At 36.1% G+C, this 15,890-nt stretch overlaps 1 protein-coding gene across 1 annotated transcript in view; it reads right to left on the bottom strand.

Annotated features, from left to right (window-relative positions):
* Positions 1 to 836: 836 nt before the first annotated feature.
* The window catches only part of MALRD1 (MAM and LDL receptor class A domain containing 1), a 287,732-nt gene continuing 272,678 nt past the window's right edge, over positions 837 to 15,890 (bottom strand). The window contains exons 36-40 of the mRNA XM_026843695.1: positions 13,218 to 13,300; positions 13,039 to 13,129; positions 3,511 to 3,586; positions 1,786 to 1,842; positions 837 to 1,083 (exon numbers count right to left, since the gene is read on the bottom strand). Of these exons, the coding sequence (XP_026699496.1) occupies positions 955 to 1,083; positions 1,786 to 1,842; positions 3,511 to 3,586; positions 13,039 to 13,129; positions 13,218 to 13,300 (436 nt within the window). The 3' untranslated portion in view covers positions 837 to 954. The remainder of the gene's footprint in view (positions 1,084 to 1,785; positions 1,843 to 3,510; positions 3,587 to 13,038; positions 13,130 to 13,217; positions 13,301 to 15,890) is intronic.

Below are 15,890 nucleotides of genomic sequence, written 5' to 3'. Positions count from 1 at the left end.
GCTGTAGGAATACAGTAAAGAAGGAAAACACAAGCACAGCAGGAACACTTAAGCCTTCAAGCTAAAACTGGCCACCATATAATTCAAGTGAGCATTATGGAAAATGACAAATTGCCAGGTAATTTAAATTATAAACACTATTGCAAGCTCTGCCTGGTATCACAGGGGATGACACTCAAAATCAGGAGGCAATCCGGAATTCCCACCCAGTATCTTTCTCATGTAGGCATGGGACAACATAAGTTTCAGTTGTGTGGGAGGCCAACCTAGTCAGCAGAAACATGGTTTCCTGAACATGCTAGTTTCCACCCTCTGTCAACCACTAGCTAAATATATCAGAAGGGCTGTGGTGAGCACTGTAGAGCCATCCAGAAGGGAATTTGGTCAGATATGGCTATCAAGGTTAATAATAAACATATTTTATAAAAATAACTGTACATACTGGTATGTCCCATGGATGAATCACATGCTGAGCTGATATGCAAATTCATGATTCATGACCATCTTTGATTTAGCTCAATATGTTTGTAATTATACAAACACTTTTCTTTTGCTTCTGCTCATTGGAACACTAAAATAGCCATTTAAAATCCCTTTCTAATGTAAAATTACAGAAATATTGAAGTAATAATTTCTCAAATAATAGGCATAAAATTATGATTCCCAAACCTCAAGAATCTGGATTTGACTGAACATTAATATACTGGAATTTGAAATGTGGAAATGCAAAATGAATTCATAGTTATAGTTACCAATCTCTTCCTGCACAAATAGAAATGACAGAAGACTATATATATGTATGTTTTACTTATGTATGGATTAAATTTTTAATATAAAGTTACTTTCTGATCGTAATTATTTTAATAAAAATTATTATGTGAAGAGTTATTGATTCATATTGCTACAGTATCATGACACACTTTCAGATTTTAGAGCAAGTCTTCAGGCAACGAGTTACAAGCAATATTGATCCTGTTTTATGTCTATTTTCAAGGAACTGCATAATTTCTCCATGTTTTCTGATGCTTCACCATAGAGAGGATTTAGAAAAGAAGTAACATTCGCATCTTCATTAAATGGATACTAAAAGAAAAAATATAGAATGAAATTTAAAACCCAAGTCATTCATTTGTTAGAATGGACATATGAATGGCTATAGATTCATTACAGAAGTAACATAAGTTCAAAGAAAACGAAAATATCTCTAAACTTTTTAGACCAGATTTTCAGCTGATAAAAATGAGTATAGCTCCACCAAAACCATTGTCTGTTACATACACCTGATCAAGTCATTCAGCCGTCTTCTGCATCTGTTCCCAGCTTTCTCTTACTTGTCTCCAGAGCTCTTGCTCTAACACACATGTAGTATTAGTTTGGGAGAATCTGTGTACAATAGCGAATTGCAGTGGCTCACTAATTTTAGTACATGGTACTGTAATTTAAATGACCGGTTCTAATTTTCTTGAATGAGGAACGTATGAAAAAAGAGATAATATATACTCTTCTTATATAGTTCTAAACATTTTCTTCAGCATCTGCCTTACTGGAAAGTGTTGAACAGCTGTATGATATACAAGTAGCTACGGTAGGCAACATTAATGATATTGCTATTATGAGGTTCTTGTCAGCCAATCCAACCCTGGTCATCTTTCTCAGATTTCCAAAGGTGCTAACATTATGAGTAGCAATATACCTTTGACTTTAAGTGACTTTCCCCCCTCTCCTCTGCAAATGAATTTTATTTATAACAGCCCAATATATATCCTACTTTAGAAGTTTACATACCTCATGCCAAGGAGAAACACTGATTTGAACAGCAGGTGTGGTGGCATACCCAGGAGACTATAAGAAGAAAGAAACCACTTCAGAATATTTTTAGTGAAATGTAAGTAATATTCTGAAAATATCCTTCCATGTGGCTGTTTGAGGAAGACACTCTCTGGATCCAGAACTACAAGGCAATGTTAGAGGCAAGTGTGTGACAACACTAGTCCTGCATGGTTTTGGTGTTCAGAAAGGTCTATGGAGAATTGTTCTTTCTTTATAAAATTTATAGATGCCTGCAAATGTGTAACTTGCAGGTATTCAGCTGGAGATAAGGGCCGTTGCTCATGTTTTGCCATACCTTTTGACTGGTTACACACCATTCACATTTAAGGCTCATCAGACTCAGAGAAAACTCATAACTCTTGTTTTCCCTTTTAAAGGAAGAATTAGTGAAAATGTGTATTTTCCCAATCTTAAAGAAAATAGAGGAAAATCTGGTACAGCACTGGACTTCAATCACAGTGCCTGGGGCTGTCTTCTATGAAAATGTCTCTCTTGACACTGTGCTTCTGTTTTTCAACTTGCTATTAAATGAAGCCTGTCAGGAATCTATTTTAATTAAAATAAAAATGTCCTGATAAATTGGACATGATTGTGATGGGAATGTTTCCAACTTGGAGCTCTCACAAACCCCAACCTCTAAGTGAATTAATTTGGTCTAATGTCTCTAAAATCAGGTGTAAGGAACCTTTTATGGAAAGTAAATGGCATGTCATAGTTAATCCTATTCAAAGCTTCAGTGGAATCTTATATTACTGACTGTGGAAAGGACAAGGAAATTTTATTTTCTATTTCAAACCAAGCCTAGTTCTTTCAATGTTAACAAGGGTAGTATCAAAATGAGGGCGGGAAGGTTGTTTTAAACATTTTTTTTTTTCTTCTTTTACCTCCAAGGTGCTTTGTATTATTTTCAGTGATAAATCAAATAGCAGAGTGCTGCAATTTAAGCCATCATATATCTCTTGTTAAATGTAAAACATATATTTTAGCTACCACTGTAATTTGATAATTAAATCTTGCCTTGAAATCTTTTGTTGCAGTATGTTCACTTTTAGGTACATATTTTATTCACAAACTTCTTTGTTGCTCTAGCAGTCTCTTAATTATGATCAACAAATGATATTAGGGAAATGTGTGACCAAGTGTTTTTTTAGTGTCAAAGTGAATTTTACAGTGATGGGAATAGTAATGCATATTTAAGGCATTGGGAACTGTTAGAAACTCTTTTATTGAAGTTAAGTGAGTGTGCAAAGGCAGCTTGGGTCCTGAATCATGCATTTTGTGGTTTTGGTGGTGGTGGTGTTTTTTTTTTTTTTTTTTTTTTTTTTTTTTTTTTTTTTTTTTTTTTTTTTTTCCCCTGAAGAAAAGGGAGATAAGTCCAGGGAGATTTTTCTTTTATGTGTCTGGCTAAATATTTCACCCAAATATTTTTCTTAGAGTCAGCAGCTCACAGTCAGGATTAGTTACAAACATCAAGATGTTCCCAAAACTGAGCTGATTTCAAATCTGCCTATATTTTCAAAATGTAGTGGAACTGCTCAGAATGATGCAGCACTTTTTAATTCTTACTTTTATTAAATAGGATTCAGTGAGGGATTGCATGGTTTTATTTAATGGAAAACTTATTTGAGTACTACAACCTTACATTTTTCTGAATGTACACAAGCAACTATTGCTACTTACCTTTTCTTTCCCAGATGAACTAAAGGCTTCATACAATGGGTTGGCAAATGAAGCATTAGTGGTCTCCTCTAGTTTCCTTGAAAAGTCAAGCAAACAACAACAAAACCACCCATAATATCACACAGGTTGTCAAAGAACCAAACAGTTTCAGGATGAAAAGACTTGAGTCAAAAAATAAAGATGGCTAAATATATTTCTGACTGATCTCTTCTGAAATGAATGAAACTAAACCAATGTTCTGTGTAAGTCACGTGTAGGTTAAAATAATAATTTTTAATATGTTGCTGCTAAAAATATACATGCTTTTGGATATACATAGAGCTATTTGAGATTCATAAAATGCAGGCACAGTGCTATACATTAAATAAAACATGATATTAACTAAGAAGTTGCACTGCTATAACTTTGCATATGATGAGATCATGTTCTTTCTGAGTTTTGCTACCATCACACTATTAATTCAGTAATTAACATGGTCTTAGGCTACGAGTTCAAGAATACATTAGTTATTTAATTGTTGTATGAACTCTTTTTTTTTCAATGAATTAAGAAAGAACTTGCATTTTAGGTCAAAATCATCAGAATTAGTTGTAAAGTTATAGAAGCTCCCTGTACCTTTTGCTACAAAGCCAGAAATATTTAAAGAATCACTGGTGTTATTGGAATGTAAAGGTTTTGTGAATGAACGCAGTGCCTTAAGCAATTTATAATAGAGGAATAGGAAAAATTTTACTAATCATGGGTCTCATGTCCATTACCTCAGCTAAAAGTTTAAAGATACACTTTTCTGACAGAGGCCTTCTGGAAGTGCTTATGACCTGTGCAGGATGTTTGGGGATGGAACTTTCTGCCTACATCTAAATTTTTTTTTCCATATAGATGACTGGTTGTTTATATTCCATAATACTTGAAATCATCAAAACTATTCCAATGCCATATAAAACCCAGCAACTGCATTAGTTAAATCTACTGAGGAATGAAGCAGAGTCACACTTTATTTTTTTTAATCTTTGCTTTTGAAGAGAGACATTTATTTGTTTTGTTGGGTTTGTTTTTATTTTTTTTCACTTATGTCTATATGAATAAGAACATATACATGCCTTTGTGTGCATAGAAAACTGTGTTTATACAGTATTCTAAAATAAATTTTTCCCTAAAGCTAATACTCAATCTAAATGATTGATAGATGGTTTTTCTTGTATTAAAAGGTGTTTCTATTCCAAAACTGCTCCCACAGATGCCTTAAGCTGTGCCTCCCTAGGAACCGACAGACAGGCTTGGCAGGCAGGAGTGAGGGAACTGAGCAGTCATAGAAACACAGCCGATGGAGATGTTGGGAAGTGAAGCTGTTACTCCTCAGGGAGAGCCACAGGGGAGACACACCACATGATTCTTTTTGCAAAGAACTGAAACCAGAATGGATGCTTAGGGGGAAGGCACAGGTAGCCTACAGAAATATATCACCTTATGAGTTAAATTAGTGCAAGAACTTTAGTTTGGATTTTAGAGAAAAACAGGCATGTTTCCTTAAAGTCTTTCAAAACAAGACTTCCAGAAATTAATTCCTTTTAACGTCAGTCTCATAACTCAGTTTGATTACCTGACACAGCAGTGTGGAGAGCTGAGTATGTGAAGGTGTTGATTTGTTCATTTGATCTTAATCTTAACTGTAATAAATCATGATATTCTGATGCTTTTAGTTAGTTTAGTGAAGCTATATTAGGTAATTTATATGCCTCCTAAGTGTATATTTGCATACTAATCCTTCTGAATAAAGTTGACAAGATGTACACAGAATTGATTTTTTACTCTAATATCACAATGGCTCACAAAACCTGAGATCAGGAGCAAACTCAGATAAGAAGTTTTCAAGGAACTTAGCTCTTCTTCTAAAATAGTGCCCAAAGGGCCAGATTTGCATGCTTTAATTCTGATGTCTCATTTAGACATCATAAACCAACTGTATGGACTAACAGCATGATACAGAACTAAGCACATTGATTCTGCTTACAGTCTCCACTACTTCCAAAGGGCAATGCAAGTCACACAATTCACAGTGGGAACCACCTTTAATGTGCCAATAGGAAATTATAAGGAGAGGGATGGGTCTGATTTTCTTTCGTGCCCCGCTCCCCCATTGAACTTAAATAATTTGTGCAAGACATATATTGCTTATTTGGGCAAGAACTCGATGAGTACTTAGGTCTGTCCTGAGGGCAGGAAGGACTCTGAACACAGATCTCCAGCTTCCTCTGCAAGGAGGAACTAACTAACCATCAGGATACTGTACTGAACTGTGGGCACCAAAAAGAGTCCTGGCTGAGTTCTTCAACAGCGTGTCTTTGGTTGCTGTGTTTAGTGCTGAAATTGGTCCTGTCTATGTGTGTGAGGCTTTCTCAAGCATGAAAATTGAGTCTTGCTCAGGTTGTCCAACAGATTTCAGGCATCCCTCCACCTCAGGTCTGAATCATTAAAGAGCGTATATAGTTTGGCACCCAATCTTAGGGACGATGAGAATTTTATGGCCCAAAATGTGGGCACTGGTTGAATTTATACACCCTAAATTTAGGTGGAGAAAAAGCTTTCTTAATTTCTCTCCTCTTCTTAGGAACCTTTTTTTGCCAAAGCAGGGCTTTGGAAGTCACCTTGAATATATTATCTATATGTAACATATATGTACACATATATACACATAGATGCATATATATATATCTTATATACTGAAGTATATACAAACATATGTATGGTTAAACCCTGTTTGTGAATATAGCAAACAATTCTTTCTACGGGAATCCAATAATTATCCTTAAAAAATTCTGATGTATTTTTGAATAACTTAAAATACGTCAAAGAATATACAAGTGAAAATTTAATCACATTACAGAAGTGCTATAATCCATCAGGTGGTAACTGCCTGAAGAAGTCTGCGCTTGGGAACGCAGATGACATATTCATATTACTTTACATGTTGTGCAAACATCCCTAGAAGTAGACATAACACGTTAGATCTTTAGTTAATTAGACATATGAAAATTTCATTATTAGAACAAAGTGATGATATGCCCACTCCAGTACTCTGTCACCAATATAGGTACTGCTAAGGAAAGCACAGAGGTGCAGTATTAGTCAGTGCAGTGAGCATTGCCATCTGGTCATGAGTTTACACCCTAATTTTAAACTGCTTGATCAGGCAGTTTAACTAAATGTATTGCAGTGACTTGAGTTAATCTCTTTCTTGCAGTGCTTGCTGTTACTTGACATGAATGAAACATTGCTCTGATATAAAATGATAGCTTACTGCTACAGTAAAGAGCAATATGTCCATCGCAAGTCTCATGATGGGAAGAAAGTTATGTATGTGTTATCACTGTACACTAAGGGCAAGGGTAACTCAACACTTCCAAAAATTACAGCCCAGAATAATTTATCAATGTGAAATGTTGATAAATTTAGTCTATGATGAAAAAGCATAAATGCCAAGTTCAGAAGACTGTACCAAGGAGGGAATAATTAGGGTTAAAAATGCCAAGCATAGAATGGCTTAAAAAAAAAGTAAAGACTCAAACAGAGAACTGGGTTTTCTAACATAACCAGAAATACCACAGTAGGAAAGGAGAGGATTAATCATCTTGGGCTGAGGTCACATGGGTCATAGCTTTGCTAAGCTCATCTGCATTCTTTAGTAGCAGAAACTACTGCCTTGTCATATGTTTCTCCACTACAGCTTCACAGAGGTGGGAGAAATTTGTATGCTCCATAAAATACCTGCTGGTGTATAAAGGGACTGCTGAGTAACATCATGCTTTTTAATGGAAAATGGAAGTATCTAATTTCATTTGTTTGGATGCAATAGCTCAGAATTTTGTACTTGTCAATATACCTTTCAATGAAAATTAACTATTTCTTTTAGACAGTACACAAATTTGTAGGAAATACAGTACTAAAAGAATGTTTATCATCAGGTCCATAACAACAGTGACAAAATCCTAGTGGGCCAAAGTTTCAGTTACAATTAAGGTATTAATTAAAATAATCACTTAAAAGAATTCTTTATAGGTATTCTAAAGCTTCTGTTCTAAACAGAAACTATAACACAAGACCTCAATTTCCAAAGCTTTTATAAAACCTTTTAAACTAAGTTTAGGTTTGCAGAATTTTGCACATCCCACAGAATAAACGGGAGGCGTGATGCAAGGAGGGTCGACTTTCCACAAGCTGCATTTAGCATCATCCAAAAGTCACTTGGATACTTGATTAGGCTGTTAATATGCTGTCTGGGTTTCCTAGGTCTGTACTTTGTACCTTTTGAGTCACTTTAGGAAATGTAATTATTATTTTTTTAAAAAATGGGTTCTTTGCATTTTTCTTCTTGGTGATCTTGAAGGCTATAGACTGAGAGATTTGCTCTGTTCTTTCAGCATGTCACCTCTTGTTTCTTTGCAAACTTTCCTATATGTGGTGTTTATGAGATGTACGTTTGAGAAAAACTGAGGACTTCTGAATATAGCTCTGGGTTTCAATCTTCACCCAAAAAAAATTCTACAGAAGGAATGGATTTGGATAGCAGCATTAGACTAACAAAACAACTTGAAAGCAACAGTTATGGCTGCTGCTTCCTAGTTGTTTTTTTTGGTTTTTTTTTTTTGTTTTTGTTTTTGTTTTTTTTTTTTGTTTTTTTGTTTTTTTGTTTTTTCTCATAAAACTGCATCTTTTTTTCTCATTTTACAATAGTATCTATCTCCATTCCAGTTCACGGACTGAAAACGGTTCAATAAATGTCATTCTATTGTCATTGTGCTTATCATTTTGGGATATAGGAACATAGGCATAGCCAGCAATGACCTCTGGCAGTCCTTCAGATCCACTTGGAGAGCCTCCCCTGCAATACGCTATCCCTTCCTCCACAGCAGACCTCCAGAGGGTATGGTATGGTCTAATTGGAGAAAGTCTTGGCAACAGCAACTGGGAGTCATCATAATTGCAAGAAAACTTTAACCATGAAGAAAGGCTGAAAGCACTGATCTTGCTTAGCCTAAAGAAAGCAGCCTGTAAGGAGGCATGACAACTGCATTCAAGTACTTAAAAAGCTTTTTGCAAGGAGGAAGGGAATGATCTGATTTTGTCCATGGTGTATAGGAATGAATTTGAATTGTGAACAGACATTATTAGAAGTTAGAAAAAGGCCTTCTAACAGTAAACTTTCTTTCTACCTAGTGTACCAAGGTTGCCTAAGGAGGCCATCAAATTCCTGTTGCTAGAGGTCTTTAAGTGCAAACCCAGAAGTGACACAATTAGGTCTGTCCTGTGACAGGATGAAAAATGGCTTCTGTGAGTCCTGTTTTCCTATGATTTTCATCATTTTAAAATATTTTCTCAGAGCATCTCACTCTATTGCCTGTGTGGCAAGTTATATTATTGATATTCTTTGCAAAATTTAATGTTCTCTGTTCATTATGACTGACAGGACTGATAACAGCTGTGGTACATTAGCATTGCAGTTGATGGCACAGATCAAGAACAGGAAGGAAATAACGTGAAAGGATTCAGGGACATTAACTGCTTTGGAAGCAACAGCAAAGAAACAGTTTAGCTGGGTGGAAAGTGTTTGATTCTCACTTTATAAAGTAAAATGAAGCATGAGAAGGCTGCTGCAATAAAATGAAGCTTTGCTTCTGTTTGGTCAATAAGGACAGATACCACTGAAGGAGTGGAGTAACTGGCAGCCTTCCCTTCTGGACTAGAAAATGTCATCCCTGGAACACAAACAGAAATGTGAAAAACTTGTAAGTTTTCTCTGATTTGGGGTTTCTGTGCAAAAGTTTCACATATTCCCAGCTGGGAGCTGGGAAGTTGTTTGCATATCTGAATGCCATTGTGGTAATGAAGTACACAGCTGCCAAGCCATGTGGCGGGCCACTTTTGTCCGTTAGGAGATAAATTTTTATGATGACTTTCAGTAACCCCGACTCAGGCACTGAAGAGTTTAAAGCCTCCAGGTCAGAGATTAAATTTTTGCAAAGGAAAGAGAAGAAAAAGAGAGCAAAGGGGAAGCGGGGCATACTTTTGGGGTTGAAAGAAGGGGTTAATGTGCTATCAATCTTTCCAGTGAAGAAAAAGAGGGAGGAATGTAACTCAGATTCTCACTGCTGCTAGTGACAACTTCTTAGCATCTGTCAAAGGGGTCACCACCCTACCCCTACTGCCTGCTACCTGTTTTTCTGGTGAAATAATTTGTTGTGTTGGACTCTGAAACTTCTCCTCCAGCTCTTGTGCACATTCCTGTGCTATTTCTGTTGAGGTACAGATGGACCTGCACTCCATTTTAAAATGTCCTGGGAGCTAGCCACTACAACTGTTAATGTGCCTCTGGAGGACCATCTGGCAATGCCTGCATGTGAGTCTATATCAGTAAGGAAAAAGGAGACATTAATAGAAATTATTAAGAATTAGCTAGTAGAAGAATTTACTAAAAGGCAGTAAATATGATCTTAAGCATGTGAAAGCTTCCCTGTGAACGAATGGCTGAGCAGGCACTCCTAGAGTTCCTATAGTGCCTAATGACTTTAAGAAAACAACATGACCTAGGAAGTGGACACAAGCCTTTGAACTGAAAATGAACTGTAGGAAAGTGTCATTCATGCGCACAGTTAAATTCCTCTAGTTCATCAAATCCCCTTAAAAAAAAAGATAAGGAGTAAAATCTCATGCCTCTGTGTGGTGCTGTCACATTGTGCATTTTGCAGACTTACGTAAACACAAGTCACTTCTTATTCTAAAGCTCTGTTTTAAAGATTCAGACTTCAGTATGATAACATTGGCTGCATTTTAACTAGTCACTTCTGATGACTGATTATACAGTTAATGAATAATTTGCCTTAATTTACTACTATGTTTCCAGCTGTGATTTTTGGATACCAAATCATGCTAGGCGTTAGGTATGTGAAGAGGGAGAGACAAACTGATGAACTTCTCAAATTCAAAGTTTCAGATTTCATTGTTTTCACAATTTCAATCAAATTGCCACTTATTAGCTAGATTATTTCTAAAATGCATTTTAACTTACCTGTTAAGTTAATGGTGATTAAAACCAATGAAATAAATATTTTTATTCTGTACCATGGGCAAAATGATTTGATAATCTTAGTCAGTTCCTAATAGACAAAACTTGGAACCACAAAAATTTCCATCATCATAACTTACTTTTTGGCAGCTCCAGTGAAAATACTCATGACCAGAATGAATTTCGTTGTGTAAGCTATATAACTATCTATTTCACAGCTCTGATTCTCTTCATTTCAGTGCCATAGTAAGAAGATCCTAATTCATCCATGTTTTATTATATATCTAATAGAACACTTAAGTGTTTGACATAATATTGCAACAGCATACCTTTTCATGTACAAAAATGACTCTATTTTATTTTGCGTGTATGACTACAAGAAAGAAAAAAAAAATCCTTGAGTATAGATATATGGTAGAAAAGAATGGCAGTGCAGTAACCCTTAAGCAGACATTTATGAAAGAAAAAGGTAAAAGGGAGTGTTTAGAGCACAGAAGTAGTGTAAGAAAAAATTAATAATTTATTTTATGTATTAAAAGACCATAATGTTTTGAGAAAAAACATTAGACTTTTTTTTTTTTTCCAAAATATTAATTGAAATTACAGAAAAGAAATATCAAGCAGCTTTTAGAATACAACTAATCTTGCACTTCTGAGGTGCCTTTCCATGTGTACCTTAGCAAGCTGTAAAAATGTGAATAAATTAAGTCTTAAAGCCCCTCTGAATTAAGATAAGGAAATGCTATTATTCCCACTTTACAGAAGAGGAAGCAGACATAAATAAAGTAGGTGAAGCTAGGCACTCAGTTAACAGTAGCACAACCACTAAATGTTCCTGCTTCAACATTTTGCTTCTGTGTCCATAGACAACTTTACCCGTCAGGGGTAGCATGCAGTGTTAGGAGATATGTCAGCAGTAGTAATGTGAGGACAGGAGTCTGCACAGTTTAGTAGATAGTTTGGGAGATAACAACATCCCTAAAGAGAGAAAGGTCTATAGAAGAGCACAAGCTTAAAGAAAAAGAGACAGCTTTGAAGATGAATTCTGGAGAAGAAATGAGGGGTGAGGGAAATCTAACAACATGAAAATGGACAAAGCAATGCACAACAGGAGTTGATGAAAAGGAAGAAGGGACAGTGGTATGTACTTGCTGACAGAGAAGGATCTAGCAGAATAAGTCAGGAGATGGACAGAGAAGACATATTACTGTCAGAGGAAAATTAAAAACAGAAAAAAATATCTTAAATTAGGGAGGAGAGAGAAAGTAGAGATTATCAAGGGCATGACAGGAAGGGCTAGGAAATATGTCTGTAAAAGAATGAACTGTCAGTCTAAGCCCTATCTTAAAAAACCTCTGAACTCAAATAATTGGTTGGACATATCTCTAGTACTACTAGTATAGTTATTCAAAGCACTTGAAATAATTTTTGAAATAAACTATCACTAATTTTGCTTTTTTTTTTTTTTTCCCCCCCAATTTTTCCTTTACTGAGGATGCACTTTATGCAGTAGGTTGTCAGAAGATAATCTAGTTGCTATTTGCATGGTACTAATAGTAAGCATAGCACTGGGTGGAAGAGATACAGGTTTTGAAAAGAAATATAAATCACCAGCTACAGAACTCATTCATCCTTGAACCACAAGCCAAGAGATCTCTGAGGGGTAATCCTAGTGCAAAATGGCAGTATTGGATAATGGGTGTGAGAATAAGAGGGATGGGAAATGGGTGGAAGGAATAGGTAAGGTGATGTGGGTGAGACATATCTAAAAAAAAACGCTGATTAAGGTGACTAATACAACATTAAAACAGAAAGTCAGACTGTGAGTGTGTCTGCAGTAACTAAAAGAGAGGGGGCAAACACTATGATTTGTAAAAGTGGTCGTGTAATTCTGCAGTATCAAAGCTTGCATTTTTTCTAATCTGTTGAAGCTTTTTGTGAAAAGCTCTAATATTTTAAAGTAGAAACCCCACACACACATTTATTCCAATGAATTATCACAGGGAATGAGAAAGTTCTCAGATGTGTGTAAATACTGAAATATTTAGGGAAAATATGTCCCAATAGGTTATGTGTGGTACACAGTAACTTCATAAAGAGCTGTGAAACTGCCTGTAAGAAACTAAATTGGCATCAGAGGTTTCAAGAAACCATAAATATCTCCTATTTTCCACATTTAATCATCAAGTACAAAAACCAGGGCTACTGCTGTTAAGGTGGATGAATAATGAATTTTATCATTTAAGAATAATCTTACAATCTTGCAATCAAAATATTCTAGGCAGTCAAGCCATAACTCATTGTTTCCAGACTGGGGTCCGGCTTTTGTTGCAAAGTTAGGTTTTATGCATATCAAGGCAAACTAACTGTGGGGATATTTAAAAGTTGAAACCAATGATTCTGGGCAGTTAGCCATTGCTTTGTGCTACATTTGTGTCTGCTTTACACAAAATAAAAGTTTCACTTACGTTTCTGGCACTTTCTTCTTCGAAAGTAAATACAAGGCAGCAGCTGTAATTTTAATCAGCAAGAAACTGATACCCAACCCAATCCAAATATCTGCAAAATCAGAGCAATCAAAGACAGAAATAAGTAAAAAGAAACACTGAAAGAATGAATTGAAAGATATTTCTTTTTACAGACCCACCATTTCGAAGGAGACTTGAAGCAGGAGGCTGAAGAGGCCTAGTGCTTATGTGGCAACGGTTTCCTTTCCATTCTTTTCCACATCTATGAATAAAATAACAATTTTTGGAAAAGGGATAAGCAAGGATCATAAACAGTGATAAGCACACAAGAAATGCAAATCCTTTTGAGCACTTTTGCCAGTGACTAAAGATCACCCAGGAAACACAAAGAGCAAAATCAAAGTTAATAGAATGAAATGTGAGACATACACAAAACAAACTTAAGAGAGAGAAAAATAAAACAAAAAAAAATTCAAATATTAGAACTAGACGCCTTGTACATTTTGCCATCACAGCATTCTCCCACAGCAAAAGAATTTTGATTAATTTCCCTGTTATCCCCCATGTGGGGGTTAAACACATTTCTGAGCTGAGGATCTGGGACAGCAGTGTAGACAAGGAGACACAATTAGAGATGAGAAAGATGTTTTTCTCCCCCCACCTAATCTGTCTGTCTTTTGTTTTTCTATTTTCTTGTAAAAATAATAGCCCTTCAACAAATGCCTCTTCAAACCAAAGCACTACGTTTGAGCTAACAACTGCAGCCGTGTCAATTATTCTAAATTTGCTGTTTTGTTCAAATCCAGTCTTGATTTGAAGTAACCAAAATAAAAACAATCTGACACAAGTTTTGATGTTTTACTTTATACTTGTTGCTTAACTGTTAATCGCAGTCACCAGAAAAGCGCGTATCATTTCTCACTTTAATTTGTCTGTATTTAACTCTTGGCTACTTGCTTTTATTGTGGACCTTCTCCACCAGAACAAAGGGTCTTGGAGACTCAGGTGAAGGTCGGCTGCCTTTGCTGAGACAGGTGCTGTTTGGAGCATCCCATGTAGCCCTTCTGGATACCCAAGGGAGTCTCAATATGTCTGTAGGCACCTACATTTACAAACCCTAAATGATAACTAATCTAGAGGGTTGTTAGAGAGCAAGCTACATACTGACTTCTAAATTTCAGGCACCCCACTTGATGAGCTGAACCTCACCCTGAGTGTCACACTGAATGACTTCTACCAACTTTTCAATTATCTGCATAGATGGTGGTTTATGAGCTGCATAAATTTTCAACTTTTTTTTTTTTTTAAAAAAAAGTATCATCAAGAAGTGATCATAGTAATCCAGTTTCACTTCTACTAATGCCAAATTAATAGGAAATCAGTTTCACTTCTGATTTCTCTCTTTACAGTTTCAAAAACTACTAATGTGGGAGGAATTTTATATGGAATTGCTTTCTCACTGTAACACCATTTTTTTCATAGTCACCATTTTTTTAAAGTAATTTGTATTCTTTTAACTGTGTTTTCCTCTCCTGCCCTTAAACGTATAAAACAAAGTCTCACATTTATACAATTAAATCTTTATATCAAGGCTATTTTATTTGAACATGTGAGAGAGAACTTCATGTTCCTTATCCTAGAAGTAGCACACTGAGTTAACTGAGGCACTCCAGGGGGAAAGAAGTATATCATTTTCCCAGAAAATGACTGAGCAGGGTGGATGTAGGGAGAGGAAGGCTAAGATGATAGGATCAGCAAGCATCTGTCTGCAGCCTCAGTGAAATTTAGAACCCTGAAAGGATCAGGACATATCAGAAAGCAGATCCAGCCCAGTCTCAGACATGGCAGGAAGAAGCTGACTTCACTAAAGACCAAAAGAAGCTGATGTGGAATTTGTTGCAACCCAGTGGACCACTGAAAAATAGTGGGTGGAGAGCATACTGGGAGGAAAGTACCAGCCCTACTCAAACACAGTGGGCAGAGAGAGATTTATTTAACCCATTTTACCCTGCAGCCCTGAGTTTTCTCTGGTTAAAGGCTTACCTTATTCAAGGCTAGTAACTGGTATACTAATGAATCTGAGTTTTAGAGACTGGAGCCAGTAACATTCTGACATGCTCATTTTGAAGAAAAAGTGGCACAATTTCAGCTGACAGCTCTGACTGAGCTGGAGACCCATTGTATTCAGTGACTGAAAATACCTGGTCCCTTCAGTCGTTATTCTTCAGCATGCTACAAAAAATCATGTCATTCATAAGATGTTCTTTTATGCAGACTGATGATTTTATACAAATGTCAAATTGCAGTTGGGCTCATACCAAGCCCTGTGGATCCATGTAGAAACATTACAATCTGATGGTAATCACCCATCAAAATCATTTTGTGATTGCTCTCAATTGTATAATTTCCTTTCTTCCCATTTGCCAGATTTTCTGTTGAGCTAGATATGCTTTTAACCAAAATTGCCCTCTCTCTCATCACTGCAGAACTTACTTGACTGTAAAAGAAAGAATGAGAAAACAGATTTGCAGCTGTGCACAAGCACTGCCCACACATGGCAAGAGAAGGTGCCATCTGCTGTTCTGGAGCCACCGGGCATGGCTCACCACAGAGCTGCAAAAAGGTAGTTCTCATAAAAGAGGGATGTGTACTGGTAAGAGTATGGGAAAGTTCTACTACCCAGAAATAACTAAATATATCTTTAGATGCTATGCTCCCATTTATTGATTAAATATTTCCACATATTCATGGTGTGTTTGAATTATGGATAAAAAAGTTAAGCACCTTTTAGCCGTATAGATAACTAGTTTATCTTATTATACACACATATAGGTTTTATAATGAACTGCCTT

The sequence above is a fragment of the Athene cunicularia genome (genome assembly GCF_003259725.1).
Source record: "Athene cunicularia isolate RWA chromosome 2 unlocalized genomic scaffold, athCun1 chr2_part1, whole genome shotgun sequence".
Lineage (NCBI taxonomy): Eukaryota > Metazoa > Chordata > Aves > Strigiformes > Strigidae > Athene > Athene cunicularia.
Note: the sequence above shows the minus strand (reverse complement) of the source record. Positions and strands in the feature narration are given on the sequence as shown.